Source organism: Bombus affinis, chromosome 8 (assembly GCF_024516045.1).
Source record: "Bombus affinis isolate iyBomAffi1 chromosome 8, iyBomAffi1.2, whole genome shotgun sequence".
NCBI classification, from domain to species: domain Eukaryota; kingdom Metazoa; phylum Arthropoda; class Insecta; order Hymenoptera; family Apidae; genus Bombus; species Bombus affinis.
The window spans coordinates 6,819,579-6,835,618 of record NC_066351.1 but is presented as its reverse complement, the minus strand read 5'-3'; the positions used below and the strand labels follow the sequence as shown (position 1 = coordinate 6,835,618).

Here is a 16,040-nt window from a genome sequence, read left to right as displayed (position 1 = left end):
TATCTTACATAATTTCATCAATATTCCCTATTCTTTGTTTTATGACGTGAATCAATTTGGCAAATAAGCGACTTATACATACATAGTAATTTTTCCAAAAATTCTCGTAATGCTCGTAAAAGTTCGGATATTCGCGACGCAACCGATAAAATTTTCTAACGGACGCAGTCGCTTATTTGGGGGAGTAAACATGATCCGAAACACCACGGGCATTGTACTCGGGAAGGTGAGAGCGTGTCGAGCGGAGTGGCTCGGCTGAGCACGCGGATGCTTGCTGATGTGCACGTGATTCCAACGTGCCACGGTTCCACGGCATCGACCGAGTTCCCCTTCTCCGTATACCACTGATGCAGTCTCACACCACGCGCACTACGCTATTTATGTACATCGGTTCATGGTAAAATCCTCGTTTTCATTTTTGTTTTTCAAAGGGCTTGGAAAAGTGAGATCAATCAGAACTTTCTTGCACAATTGAATTAATACGTATTATAAAATAGTGAAATTTTGCCAGTAACAAGTCATTAGATTCTCTTATATTGAGTTTGATGATAAAGCAAATGAAATTATTGAAGTAAATTTTCTAAATTACAAGTTATCCGATTATTTAATATAAAATTGTAAACTCGTGAACTTGTTATTTGTCAATTCATTAATATTATTACGATAGATTTTTGTTTATATGAACTTGTCGAGAAACGAATAACTTATATAATTGGTGTACATACAATACATACAGTATGATTTTTCTCATCATCTGTGATTTTTTGATTTATGGAATAGGAATTCATGTTCAGATAAATGTATCTAACCATCACGGAATTCATTTAATCAGGTAATAACTAAAGTTTGGTTCAAATAAATGGAATCAATATAAACGGAGGTCTGTTGTAATCGGTAAACTATTGTGCACTCGGAACGTAGAATTTTTGTATTAACGATTAAGAAATATAAATCCATATGTGTGTAAATATTTACACAGATTCTTCACTATTTATTTCCTCTTATTTGTTTGTCTCATGATACGAGATTTAACCCTTTCCTTTTAACTTAAACGCGATATCCTCTACATAGAAGTTACAAATTTTGGAAAGACAAAGATGCTGCTTGAAAATAGAGGTTAAGTTCAAGATTTAGGTATCATATATGTGCACCATATATATGTTGTCGATTCGTATCACTCTTACGAGCAAAAGTACTGCTCTCCTTCTCTTCAGTGGAAGATTTTCTTGAAGTTAATCGTGATGGCATGCGATTTCTGTAATCATTCTAAACATCGATTTTTGTAAACATTCTCGTAACTCGTTGCTTACACGTGCAGAACTAGTGAGAAACATTCGATGATCCAATTTTTTCATCGGTGGGATTCACGCGAAAATAAAAGTTCGAGAAGGTGCACGGTTGTGTAGTCTGGAAATCTTCTAAACGGTTGTTTGGTATAAAATTTAGAGGGTTCGGATTACATGCGTACATTTTGCGACTCAATTCGTGCTTGGAAATAAAAACCTTTTCATATCGTAACGTGGTGACGAAATTTTGTTGAAAAAATGTATTTTGTTTGTTCCTTTGGTAAAATGTACGATCGATTCTTAGTAGGAAAGTATCTCTTGGTAGTAGTAGGCGTTAGGTGTAACGATTTCTTTTCTTTTTTTTCGCGCGATTAATTTATGTATGTGTATCACGAAGGCATAAGAATATCGTGTGCAAATTTAGAAAGCTAACTGCGTGTTGTTTTGTGTCCATTTAACAATATTTACAATGTCCCAGAGCACGAAATATACATTAACTGCGATGAGAAATTATTGGATACACAAATAAAAATAATTTTACGAAAAAATAAACGCTACTCTAATAAAGAATACCTAGAAATTGTGGTTCCGGAGAAAATACGCATGATGCATTCATCTGGAAATAGTGGAATTTATCGCGAAATACTGATTTTTTAAGTTTATGATTCACTGTTTTCTTCATAGCACTCGGTATCATGTGATAAAGTTTTCAATAATAAAGATGATTGCGTGATAGAATGACTTACACTCGATTTTTAACAAGAAACTGTCTAATTGATAGATATACGTGAGAAGTCTTTAGATTGCGCTTGAAAACAGGAGATTTTTGTCAAATCGTAAAATCTCTAAATATTGTCATCGTAAACATGTTTTCAAACGATAAGGATAGGTAAAGGGAAAAGGAGAACTATGAAATAGACAAGTAAAGTGGTCTAAGATATGGCGGTGAACATAGCAACAGCAGAGATATTCTTAGATAATTGTGGAATATAGGTATTTTTGAAATATTATTGTTATTATTACGTAATGCTAAATCGTACTGTGAAGTTTCTTTGTCTTCAAGTAGCACTGAACGCATCGCGAGAGTCTCTTTGTCTTTTGGAAATACAGGATGAGATCAGCTGCTTGTTGGTTCATTCACAGCGCATAAATTGCGCCTGTATACGTATTTGTATAAGTAATAGTCATTTTGCTACAAGATAATAATTTTCCAAAAAGTTTATATTGTTATTTGATCCTTCTGCGTTCTTACAGTGTTTTTCCACTAAATCGTATCTTCCTATCGCTAGAAAATTATTTACGTCTGAGGAAAATATGAAACAATTGTTATTGCTATATGTAATTTGTTGTTTCAATTTTATGCTGAAGATATTCTTAAGGAAGGTGAAATTTCTCTCTATTTTTGTTGCAATATTATCCACTCACAATAATACCACCGCAATGTTATTTTTAATCATTATAAATAATATTTTACTGTCTTTTTTATTTTATTTTTAGCGAATATTAAATATAACGATAATAAAAATCGCGTTCGTTTAGCTTTATTGATTTTTCAAATAACAAAAATATACTCTGTGTTGAAATTTTATCCGTGATAGCATTAACGCGAATTCCTTTAATAATAGCTTTTCTCGAGAATTAAACGTTTTTTTCTCGGTTCAAATGAAAATGAAACCATGGAAAAAATATTTGAGAATATTACAATAATCTTTATCATTTTTTCGTTCGAGTTCCCATTTTTCGTTGTAAAGAACCCACCTGTATCACAATGACTTATAAAACAATCTTTTCAATTCAATCTAGATTTCTTTGATACATTAATCCTTGGAATAATGATGATCAATGTCTTCTATTGAGCTGATTGAGTAATGGTATAACACCTGGTTAAATGAGATAACACACAGTATTTACGTCTAAAATGTATTTGTTGCAGAGGATACTCTGCAGTACTTTTTCCAGCAATAATTCAAGTATCGTTAATCGTGATGATGAACCATAGACGAGCATGATTTTATGTACTTTGAACGACTGTTATTGACGATGCTATTAGATCGTAGTTGCTCGTGTGACATATTTTATTTCTGGTATGTTCTTTCGTCGTAAAGAAACGATAATAATTTGATATTATGTATCATCGGTCGAACCTATCCTGAGTATCAACAAAGTATCTGTGTGATAGAATATTGTGGTCGTAAAACGAATTAAAAATGTATCTATTTTGAAGCTTAATTCTTTCTTAATTACGATGGCTTTTAGTTTCGAGCGTTTAATTTACTAATATATCAGTGATATCATTAATATTATTTGGTCATTTGAAGAAAAAAAAATACATGAAAGTGTTGTTGGACATCCGTTCACTTGTCGGAATTAACGTGATTAAGATTTGGATGCACGTTGACTCAATACTGTAGCAACTTAATAATTGAGGACATCAGATAGAAAGTGGCATAATCTGAAAATTATTAAAACACATACAAAAGGGAATGTATTAGCGAGATATTCTCTAATACCATTTATTCGAATCGTTGAGCTGTTTTATTGTATAAAATTATTAGATAAACAGTTTGTAAAGTACATATCGTATAATAATAAAAGCTTCAAACAGCTACTGTTTGTACGAGATAAAACGCATTGGTCAACAATAATAATCGACTTCGGTATAACAGAGGCATTGACAAAGTAGTTTTCTTAAAAATAAAATAATAAATCGTATTTTTGATAACAAAAAGATAAACGATTGATGTGCGATCAAAATATGGTATAAAGCACGAATAACAGTATCTTTTTACTTATTGCGAATGACAAACACATTCTTACACAATGCAAGCTGCATGAGGTACTATGCTCCTCCTCGAAGCCAAGGTTAGTATCGTAATTGCAGCTAAGTGTATTTTGCTGCCGTTTCTTAGCTCTATGTGAAAACAATTCAGTTTCATCTAGGTTTCCTTTCTTTAGAAATCCGTCTTAGAAATATTAGTGAAATAATTTACAAGATGATGAGTTTAGAAAAATCACTTGAAAATATTTAAAAGAGGAAAAGATTTATTTTACAGAACAAAGTCAAACAAATGCAGTTAAATTATTTCTCAATTATTCTCGCTATTATTCGATGCTGGATGAAAGGTGGCAAAATTATTACTTGCACTGGTTATTACATAACATTGCGACGATATTATTACAGGATGATACTATTGAAACAAAATTTGCGTGCATTGGAATTTTCTCTATTATAGTCTGTTAACGATTAAAGGATTGCTAAAAAATAATTTAAAGTACCATTTAAAAAATTATTTTTAAAATATTTGGAGAATCGTAAAGTAAGGAATAAATATGTGGTACTCTCATTGGTATTGTTATCATGAGTGCTGCTTCTATGCCCTATGAGAACTTTGTTCGTTATGCGAAACAATCAAAGACGATTCTAGGACAAACCTAAAATAATTCTTAAGTATCTACATTGTCTTCTTATCACGTTTCATGCTATTTAAGTACAGCATGAAGTAAGCATTTCCGGGATCTAGACAAACTGTCTGTCTCGGTCTGTTTCCGCGTGTTTGATGTGACTGCAAATTTCGCACCTACGATAATAACGATGCCAGTCAGATATAATGGCAAAAGCACAATGTATTAATGCTAATAGACAGAATTAATTAGGTAACGGAGGAAATGTAGGCGTTGACGTTATCGTACGTCATTATCATCGAATTGACTTAGTCAAACAATGCGTTGAAAAAGATTGCAACTGCGTTGCGTTATTCTCTCTATTAAAATGGTGAACTCCTTTTAATTGACCTCGTTAATTAACCTTCTCATAATTAAGTTGTTGTCAACAATCGTGATAAAGAAGATCGTAGTTTTCTCTTTTTTTTTTATTTTCTACGACCTTCTTCAATCACGATTGTTGACAACACCGTAATTCATTTTTTTTTTTATACCTTTTAATATCTTTGCTATCGTGTTTACTACAATGTAAGTATTTTCTAACAAGGCCAAATGATAGTTTAAAACGCAATGTTTCACCTTAAAATTTTTCAAGTTTCAGTCTTTTATATCTTCAGATTTCCAGACTTCCAAATTTATTACTGTGCAATAATATTGCATTTACATATTTTTCATATGTTATTTCACTGCTTGGTTCTTAATGAGTTAAGGATCAAGTAATATTAGATCTAACGTTAGGACTGTTCTTTTCTCGTTTATTCTACTTGTCCCAAGTTTTTGTTTGTTGCTGACGATCGCTTATGAACCAAGCAATTATAAACGTACCACAATGCAAATATTACAAGAAGACGCTCGTTATTTATCGAATAAATCACTTCCTTGATAATGGATTATAGAAACTGATAAACAGAGGAAACGAATTTCAGAGGCAACGTCTATTTTATCTCCTACTGGAAAACTCGGGCAATTATTTTCGTAAACGAATGTTTAACCCAGATTTTGATAATTTCTTGACGATAACTGAACGCCGAGTATTATGATATTTCGTGTGAAACTAGTATGAGAGCCAACACGATTCCTCCTACGCATAACTCACAATTTCTATCTTTTTCTATTTTATCTGTATTTTTATTATATTTCACAAAGTGTGCTTTTTATTTGCCGCTGAAAAACTCTTCTTTTTCATTTGAATTTACGTTAACGTGTACAACACATGATACTTGGTTTTATTTAAATATTGTAAATCGGTCGTTATCAGCATCGTTGCTGTCGAAATAAATTCGTGCAATTTAAAACATGATACAGCACATCGTGAAGTATTTGAAACAATTGACGACAATTTCTTAGAGGAAAAATTAATTTCGTCTCAAGGTGAATCTTGTCTGAAATTATTCAGCGACTATTTGCCCGTGGATTCGTATGACGTACGATGAAAATTGGACAGCATGGAAGAGCCATCGCGAAGTTGATAAGATCCATGTCACCACTTGATCAATAATAAACACATGACTACATACAAATGCATACTATTTGAGTCAAAACAAAACAATGTCATTCTTTATAAGCACAACCATATGATGTGTCATATGACGAGCCACATGAGTGCCATGTGATACATCAAATTAATAATCGATCATCGTTATTTTATTTTATCGCGTTGGAGAGCACTAGTGATCAGGACGGTTAAATCAAACATTTAAGAGAATCCAAGTAGTTAAATCTACTGAAAGATTCGGGAAAATTTCGAAGTTCATCGATCGCCGTTACAATCTTTCACCTCGTTTGAGAAAAAAACTAATTAACCTGTTCAGAGTCTATTCCAAGATATTCAAAGTCCAAATTAATCTTTAGCTTTTTTTAAACGATTTTGTAAAAATCACGAGTTTTTAATTTTTCGTTTTTAAATCAACATTGAATTTTACTAAGACAGAGCCACGATTTATTTTCACTAATTTATCTATTTTTAATACACTATTTTAATATCAATTTATTATCGTATTGCATTAATTATAGTCTTTTATACATAATTTATTGGATTTTCATCGTTCCTTTACTTGAAACGATTAGCCAATTCGATATTGAAAGTATTTATATTGAATATAGAATCTGGATATTGATGTAGAAAGTATTTCTAGATACTTAAACTAAACGTTAAATATGAAAGAAATTTCTCTCTTTTTTTTTTTTTTTTAATAAAAAGACTTCAAAGATATTAATTACGTTACTAAAGGTAACTTTTTGATCGCTTCATGCAGCGCGATATTCGTTAAATTTATTTATCGACTTTGAAACAAGTAAAGACATAGAAATAACCACATTTCAAAGAATATTGATTACTCGTTCAACAAAGTTGCGCTTTAGGAATAGAACATTCTGTCGATAAGATAATGTTTATTAAATATCGACTATATATAACTTCCATACATCTGAATAATTAATAACGTATATCAATATTTTTATTGTCTCAGAACATGTTGCTTTCCCATATTCATTGATATCGCGTTGTCTATATATTCAATATCTGTTCGTTATACGAAAATACGAGATGTCAGACGGTTTCTCGTGATCGTTATAGAAAGATTACCTTATCTTAGCGATGAATAACGCGCAATATATACTTTACATTCTCCGAATTACTTCTATGTGATTTCAAGAAATTTCCAATATCAGATGAAGATTTCCATCGTTGTTAACAGGTCGAGAATAAGGCAATATTTTTGCAAATTCTCTAACAAGATATAATTATAGTCAAGCAAATTCTCACCTGCACACCTTTAGATACAAAGACCACTGTTTCCCCTCTGAGTTTTAATTTCACGTTTTTTTCCATAGGCTACGATTAAATGTAATCATGCAAATTCTCATATTAATCAAAGATATCTGTTGTTGTAACGCTAGATAACATTTCAACACAATTATTAATACTTCTTGCTTGTAAAATACGGAAATTGTGTATCTCTTATATCCGATACCAAAAACGCAAGAAATATTGCTGATAGAGAAATAATTCTTCTATTATAAAAAAGTATTCATTCTGAGTTCTTATTTTGTTCAATAGGCTATAAATCGTCAATAGGCTATAAATTCACAAATTTATTTATACGATAGCCTTTTTTTCTTTCTTATTTGTTATCGGTGAAGAAGATACAAGAAACGATTCTCACATCATCAAGGTCGTTCTAACTGCTCTGGAATAATCCAGTAGAATAAGTACAAGGAGTTGAAATATTTCTCTTTACTCGCAAATAAAATAACAATCAGTGGATCGACGAAAAAGAATGATCTCATCGCGTTCTTCCCAAATAATTTTCGAATACATCGCGATCGATTAACGATAAAACGTAATGTCGATAATACGTGAACTATTATCGAGAAACGTATAATTACACATCTTCTATTGCTTTTATGTACTTCTATTGTTCGGAAACATATTCCACGAACAACACGTGGGGCACCCCAACGAAGATCATAGAATTTGCAGCACGGAGTTTCGAAATACGTGTTCGAGGAGTTAAATCGATGGTAGTCGTCATCGAAATAAAAACACGAGCTATCTCCGCCTCATTCATGCGTCTATCACGAAGCACTGGACGAACGTGAGGGCGTCGATATAGGAGAAAAACAGAGGTTGCACGTGGTACGCGAATGCTCGTACCTGCTTACGTTCCGTTTCTTCGGATCCCTACCATGACTCCTTTTCTGCCTACCATGACTAACGCAGCTTGAACGAGAAAGCCCGTCCGGGTATAAAAGTGAAGGAGCGTGAGCGCGCTCCACTAGTACGTTTTACGCGTTCACAGAGCAACGTACTCTGTTTTTACCAAAGTTCTTATTTTCTTCGTAACTCTAAGTCGTTCCCTTCCAATCGTTCTTTCGCTACGATCGTTCGTTTTCCTTCCACCAAGTTTCAACTTAATATATTCGAAAGTGAGATAATTTCACGAGCGTTTGTTCTTATTGTGAATTCGAAGAATCGAGTTGCAAGATTCGTTGACGAGATTCCATCCTCTTGAAGGAGACTTTTTCAAGAATAGATTTAGAGAAGAGTTATTGATAATAATCGAGCACTGTGAAATAGAAGTAAGAAAAGCCTGATACAGAATGCCTGTCGAATTGGAGTCAGTTGCACCGATCACACACAAGCCCTTCTCACCTTGTAACGGGTATGCATGTGTTTTAATCTCGTTTAGTGAATTACGTCTATTAAAAGAGAGTTGAGGACAGCGCAAGTGTGAAATTGCCTCGATTATCTTGATATATGATATAGTCGTATACCTACCTTGGTGGAGTCTTGTGTAAGAGGCAACAGCTGACGTGTAGAAACTGGGGCTAACGGCGTGTTTCCGCTTGCGGTTGCGGTTGCGGTTGCTCCAAAATTTCCGATACGTCGTTTATAATTTGTTGGCCTTTTCTGGAAATTTTCGTTGCTTAATATAATTGATATTAACGTAATAAATTTATTTTCTCGTTCGTAGACTTTTATAAAATATAACAGTAGCATACCTTTTCGTACGACAGATACAATTTCGCTCTTCAAATCGTTGTGTTTCAACTTTGTTTTCGTGAAATGGACGAGATCTTCGACATTTTAGAAAAGATCTTAGTATAAACTTGAATACTTGTATAAGCGAGAATTCTTTCGTTTTCGACTGAATCGAAAATGAATCAAAGAACGTATCAGGGTTGACATAGCTTGCGTTATATATGTGTATATATAAGCTTGACACTGAGAAACATCCCAAAAATAATTTACTCCGTTTTTACTCCCGATACTTTGTATCCAGACTGCGGATGTTCATACATAAAATTTTAATTCTGCAAAAATGCATACAATGCGCGTAATATTCGTCGCATGAAAATTAGAAATGAAAAAATATAATATCCACGTAATAACATTTAGTGGGTAAAATAAAAAGCGCAGCACGAAATATACGTAATTTACTCATATTCAAAGTACCCTTCGCCCTATTCATTGGTGTCTCTTTGCAGAGAGAAGAAGATGAACAAACTATGCAGGCAGGTGTCCATCGACAGCCCGAGCGTGACGGGTCGCGAATGGGTGTTCAGTTTCGACGTTCCTGTTCCCGATGTTCCAGCGCACGGAGCCCGGATCCGGGTGATGTGTGCAGGTGCTTGTTACCATCCTCGTCGTTCGCCAAGCCTATCAAGCCTGACCTCTGTCTCCAGTGGAAGCAGTTTAGCGACAGATGTTTCTTTAGAGGGTGACTTCCCAGCAACGTTGCCTCATCACGGAGTCCGTGACGCAGCCCTGTTCCCTGGATACGAGGTAGCAGGAGTGATCGAGTCCCTTGGAGCGAATGTTCCCGAGGACTGCGGCTACACGGTTGGAGATCGAGTGATTCTTTATCCTTACGAGGGAATTCCAAATGGATACGTCGAATATCTGGTCGTTCACGATCTGAAGTATCTTATAAAGATCCCAGACAACGTCAGCCTCAGCGTAGCGGCCATGTTACCAGCTGGTGCTCTATTAGCCATGAATACAGTTTTTGCTGCTCATGAACACGTTCAAGCGGTGCTGAAGCAGAGAGGCGAGAAGAGCGTTTGCAAGATTCTAATTGTTGGCACTGGCGGTCTGGCACTTTGGGCTCTGAGAATCGCGGCGTATCACTTCAGCAACATGAAGGATAGAGTTACCATTACAATTGCTTCGCTGAAAGACGATGGACTGACTATGGCTCAGGAATTCCAACGGTGAGTTGTTTTGAGCGTCGGATAGTACGACCTTGTTGATGTTAGATGGTAGACGATAGGAACTGTAAATATGTTTCTTGTTGTAAATACGTGTCTTATTGTAAATACGTCTTTTACTGCGAATACGCCTCTTATTGCCAATATGTTTGTTTGCGACGAAGAAGCGAGATCCTTCGAGGGAAATGATATTCTTGATGTTGTTAGCTCCCGAACAATGAATTCTCGACATTTTGACCTGTCATCTGATCTTGGACATTACGCTTCTCTAGAAATTCAGTGACAGTAGTTATGTTTCGTCAAACTCATAGCCTGGAGAAGCTGAAGATAAAATACTTTCGATAAACTAATGAATTTTAATTCAAATAGATTAGAGGTAAAAGATTCTAAAAAAAAATTAAGTATTTTCATTAAGTTGGAACAAGGATTTCCTACCGTTTCGTATTTGTTGACTAACAGTTGAAAATCCAATTCGTATGCGTCATTAAAGGCTCAAGTGGTTCTCTTTTTATCTAGAATTCCATAATTAAATTGCATCTTATCAAATATAAACAAACGCATATCTGGATACACTTAAGCATTATCTATTGAGAAACTTATATCACATGATAACACAAATAATCATGTGATATCATATATAAATTTTTTAGAGATTCACCATGGGAATTGACCTTCTCTTGAAGCTAGACTCGTCTTTAATTGGTTGTTAGATGAACGACGCGTATTAAACCGAGCATTGTTCGTCGTTGATCTTTGAACTAGGCAGCTGGCAATGTTTGGTCGATTAGCAAAGCCGTTTTGTTTTTGTTATTCAAGCTAATTGATCGTGTCGACACCAATGATAAAAGTCATTTAGATACATCGACGTTCTGCTCAATTCCATCTATCTTTTCCGTGATTGCTATTACATAAATTCGTATCTCGGATCTCTTCCGCATACTTTTATATACGCGATGCGTCATCCGATTTGAATATTATATAAACCGATAAAAAGGATTGAAAAAAAAGATCAAAACATGTCGTTGTCTATATGTATGTATAATGTATTCCAATTTCTGATAATCACTGCACTCTGTCGTCTTTCATTTGCATGTACAGCTTTGAGCAGTCGATTACCTTTAAATTACTGGCGATCGATGTCTTCCTCGTTCCTTTTTGCCTGCAATTATTATATTATACCTACCGTGATGTATCATCGTTGACCATTCATCTACATATTTATCTACACGTCCATTTCCATACATAAAAAGAAAAAAGGGAAAATGATGAAACTCACTATGACTTACAGTTATCTACTTAGTTAGTTATCAACGTAAGTTACACGTCCACGTGAATATTCCCAAATAATAATTACAATTAAAAGAAACAGAAAAATACTATCTTATTATATATAAATAGACATACGGGGAAATAGATTAAAGTTATTTTAATCTATATCGGTGATATTAATTATTAAAGGTATTATCGCATTGATGTGTGGGTAAATAAAAATTGTCGGCAAACTAGGTATCGGTGAAATCGTGTCGATAAGGACATTTTCGATGAAATGATTGTTGGTGATCTAAAGGTAACTGTTTAAGCACTTGTCAGTAAGTGGTTGGTTTAGATTAGTAGAAGTAGTATTGTTTGATATGTAGTATTGTCTGTTATCTAGTATCACGTTTAGGAATAAGGAACATGACTTAGATATCGAAATTAATTTATTGAGGACCAAGCAGTGAAATAGTGCATAAACACAAGATTATTGGGAAACTTGAATAAAGTAATTTATATATTGTAGATAGAAAAAGAGAGATGTATTACAATAATGGATACTTCGCGAAAGCTCAGTAGCATACTACTAGTGAGCCTGATATGTGAAAAAATGTTCAAGATATCCAAAGTACAGTGCTCATTCCAACAATCAGAGGATAAAAGAAGTTTCCGTTTAGGTTCCATTCTTTTAATCGTATTGAGAAAGACATCAATTTACATGAACATCCACAGTCCACACATTAAATATATATAAATCAGAGATACAAAAATAACTTCCATTAAAAAGGAGATAGCTTATAATATTTATAAAATTTCGTAAAATTATAGAACCTAGATCTCTGGAATTAGAAACAGCGATGAAAAGAATTCCCTTAATAATTTTCGTAACAAAATATTACAAACCAAAATTCAATAACATATAAGTTGATCAAAGATATTACAAACGGAATATTACATTGCGCTGAACATTGGTTATTAATGAATTGACAAACCAGTCCCTTGTAACGATTTAAAAATTCAAGCTCTATCCCAACACCTCGATCTTACAACTAAATAACTTCCCTTATCGAAACATATTTCAATAAAACATATTTTCATTAAATACAAATAAATCCGATTTGGTTCAGACAATACCTTGATCGCCTAAATCCTTTTATCGAAACATCGTTTTAATTTCCATTCGATCCCCTATACATATGGCGCAAGAAATTAGAGTAGATAGCTAAATAACCGAGTCCATCTGCATCCTACCTGAAGTCCATTCGATTTATTCACCAACAGTTTCCTTTCTCACTACAGCGTGAACGTGGTACAATGGAGCGAGGATCTGTACGAGAAACAGCTGATCGAGCGTACGATGGATGCCTGTCAAGGTCACGTGGATGTGGTGATCGATTTCGGTACAACTTCGCGCAGTCTTCATCGCAGTATGCAGTGCCTGAGCAAAGGAGGCGTGGTGTTCGTGATCAAAGAAGTGGCCGATCGATTGCTACCAAAATTCAGCAGACGCGCGGAGGAATGGCAACAGAGTATCAAATCAGTAGAGGCTGGTACTCTGGAACAACTTCGCGAGTTGGTCGAGCTGGTGGCTTCCGGTGAAATCGAGCCCCCGCCACATACCGTTTATCCTGCAGAAGAGGTTCTCGACGTGGTGCGCAAGCTGTGTCACTCTGAGATTCAAGGTCGCGCGATTTTACGTTTCTATCCAGCGGATTAAAGGATTTTCTGGGACTGAACATCTTGTGCCGCGCGGATCGGCACGAAACGCGAATCGGAAAACGACCGAGGAGATTTGAAGAATAGACGGTAGCCGGATCAACTTCGGTTAATTAGGTATTGAGGCCAACGTGGCTGAACAGTGTGGATACTTGGAACACTGAAGCTTCAAAGAGTAATCGAGAACATGGGTCGTTGAATAATGTTTCTCCTCCGCACGAAATGCAGGGAGCAAGGAGAATAATGGTATAGTTGTCCTATGGAAAACGTTAGACCACTGGGCGATTAATTTATATACAAAATAATACGATTGATCCTTGGATGAAGCGAAACGAGAAAAGTTGGACGATCCACCGTATATCACTGCGTATCTATCAATGATATATTATACGATAACGACTACCTTTGGATCGGTTCACATACTTACATATATTGTATCGTTGCTATGTGCAGTACCGATAAGAACACACTTACTCGCATCTTTCGTTTCGAAGGCGTTTAATCACGCTTCCCAGGAATTTGTTGAAAATCATCGTGAAATTGTATTGTCATAGAGTAGAGAGTAAAGAGGTATTCGAGAAACGATAATGTCATGGAAACGTAGGGAATACCACAGAGAAAGTTTTATCGCTGAATTGGATACACCGTTATGCATGCGAGATTTTCCATGGCTCTTTCGCTAATATCGTGGTATTGCTTTCACTTAAAAGTTGTTAACTTAAGAATGTAATATATTTCATTTCCAACGTCGAAAGACTTTGTCAATATAACCTAACGAGCTGTTAATGCATTGTTGACCAGTTATTTTACGTAAAAATTAACGCGTACCACCGCCTATTTTATGCAAAATCGAACAATTCTACTTTATACATAAAAACACAAGTTTAGCTGTGACCGATCAATAATGTGTTAAGATAATATTTTAATATAAAATATATTTAACGCTCGAGTTTGTTGAACTTTAATGATCTGCGACTATAACAAAGCATAATCTGCGATAAAATTTTAAAGAAACGTTTCTGAATACCTTGCCAACCATTGAGAGTTTAAGAGATAACAGAGTTATCGACTAATAATTAAGTTAAGTCTCGGGTAGATTTTAACCTTACGTGGTATATATATATCGGATACACGTATAAATCCGATGTATCAAAAGATGATTAATGGTACTGTTAAATATTTAATGTCAATTGAATCGTAATGGTCGTCATGATTTCAAGTTTTTAACATGTAATACCGGCCTGTAATCGTTCGTTGAGGAATTCGATTAGGAAAGACAAAGTTATGCGGGGAGATTTTGTAATCAGGTCATCAAGTATCATCGTTTAAATGACATAAATCATACTCAGAACGCATTTCGCACACGTACTCGGAATATAATCGAGCAATTAAAATGTGGAAGGAAAACACCTCCTAATTCGTTAGGTACAAATAATGAATCATATCGGTCGGCGGTTTTACGAACGAAACTGTCATCACGTGAAAAGAAACGTTGCTTTACCATTACATGTAGATTTGGTAAACGTTTGCATTTAACGAATAATATAACATTTATAAAATACGATTGTCTCGTAATCGAGACACCAGAATTACTTTCGAACGTGTTATCACGTTTCGGGGCATTTTCGAAAATTATGCTTAGGTATCAGTATTCCTTTATCATATAGCGCAATTTAGGATAAGTTGATCATTTTGTGCGCGTATAAGGAAATAACTAATCGTATCTCATATCGCAGTTATTACATCTCTACCTTAAAAGACTGTTTTCTTTATTTAAGTATAATTAACTTTTGTCTTTTTTATTTCCGTTTTCTCTTTTTAATTTTTCATTGTAAACTTAGGCGATAATTTAACGGCGTGAATACGTGTTACCACACGTTATTCTACTGACTGTTCGTTGTGGCAGTAATTGTATTATATTATGGTGATAATACAACAGATTTATTAAAATAATTGTACTTGTTTGTATTTCATACTACACCTTCATTTAGATCCTTGTCGTCTTCCTCTACATGAATTCTTGTGTTTCTATCCGTGTGTATCGAATGACTGACATTGAAATCGATAAAAATCGTTAATTCGTCGAAAGTAGGTTAATCGATTAGATAAAGGTTCCAATTTACAACGAAAAGATCGAGTATGCTCAAGGACTTACTATTAACTAATTAAACTGCAATTGGCTTTTTAAACTGCTCTCCATTACCTTCTCTCCAATGAAATCATTGTCCTTGATTATAATAAATTGTCGCGGGTCGTCATATGTGCCAGATTATTTTTTTCTTTGCTCAAGATTATTATTAATTCATGCAGCTAATGAGATACTTAATATTAATTTATAAATAATTTCTGAGATCACGTTCTGCATTTATATGTCCAGCCTGTAATGCAATAATATCAATATTTAGTTTGTACTCGAGTATGCAATTTATTTTATATCTTCAGTTTTTTTTACTTTGTTGCGCTTCTTCCTCCTGTACCTCCTATCGATATCATTGATTTATCGGTAATTATTTATAAAACGGATCGTTTCTACATGCCTTGTTTGCCATACTCTTCATTTTGATTATGGGAAAATATTATAAAATAATTTCAGCTGATCCTACTTCAAAATGCAAATTATTAACTATTGAT

The 16,040-nt window shown here is 34.4% G+C and overlaps 1 protein-coding gene and 2 long non-coding RNA genes across 7 annotated transcripts in view; 1 reads left to right on the top strand and 2 right to left on the bottom strand.

Moving 5' to 3' along the window:
- The window catches only part of LOC126919839 (uncharacterized), a 13,692-nt gene extending 3,975 nt beyond the window's left edge, over positions 1 to 9,717 (bottom strand). For 2 of the 4 annotated variants that reach the window (XR_007711784.1, XR_007711785.1), the window contains exon 1: positions 9,007 to 9,717. This is a non-coding gene — a long non-coding RNA (uncharacterized LOC126919839). Of the gene's footprint in view, positions 1 to 4,310; positions 4,865 to 8,553; positions 8,928 to 9,006 lie in introns of those variants that run through there. The other 2 variants (XR_007711787.1, XR_007711786.1) reach the window with 2 other exon arrangements.
- Positions 8,484 to 15,362, top strand: LOC126919837 (quinone oxidoreductase). 2 transcript variants are annotated; one of them, XM_050729460.1, is made up of 3 exons: positions 8,484 to 8,890; positions 9,717 to 10,442; positions 12,975 to 15,362. In XM_050729460.1, exons 1-3 carry the CDS (start codon positions 8,829 to 8,831, stop codon positions 13,408 to 13,410), a joined length of 1,224 nt encoding a protein of 407 aa, XP_050585417.1. In that variant the 5' UTR covers positions 8,484 to 8,828; the 3' UTR covers positions 13,411 to 15,362. The 2 variants fall into 2 exon arrangements, with proteins under 2 accessions (XP_050585417.1, XP_050585418.1); XM_050729461.1 differs by having other exon boundaries at positions 8,486 to 8,890; positions 12,993 to 15,362.
- LOC126919843 (uncharacterized) lies at positions 15,198 to 16,040 on the bottom strand. The gene is made up of 2 exons (XR_007711791.1): positions 15,862 to 16,040; positions 15,198 to 15,787 (listed from the first exon to the last, which is right to left on the bottom strand). It is a non-coding gene; the product is annotated as an uncharacterized LOC126919843 (long non-coding RNA).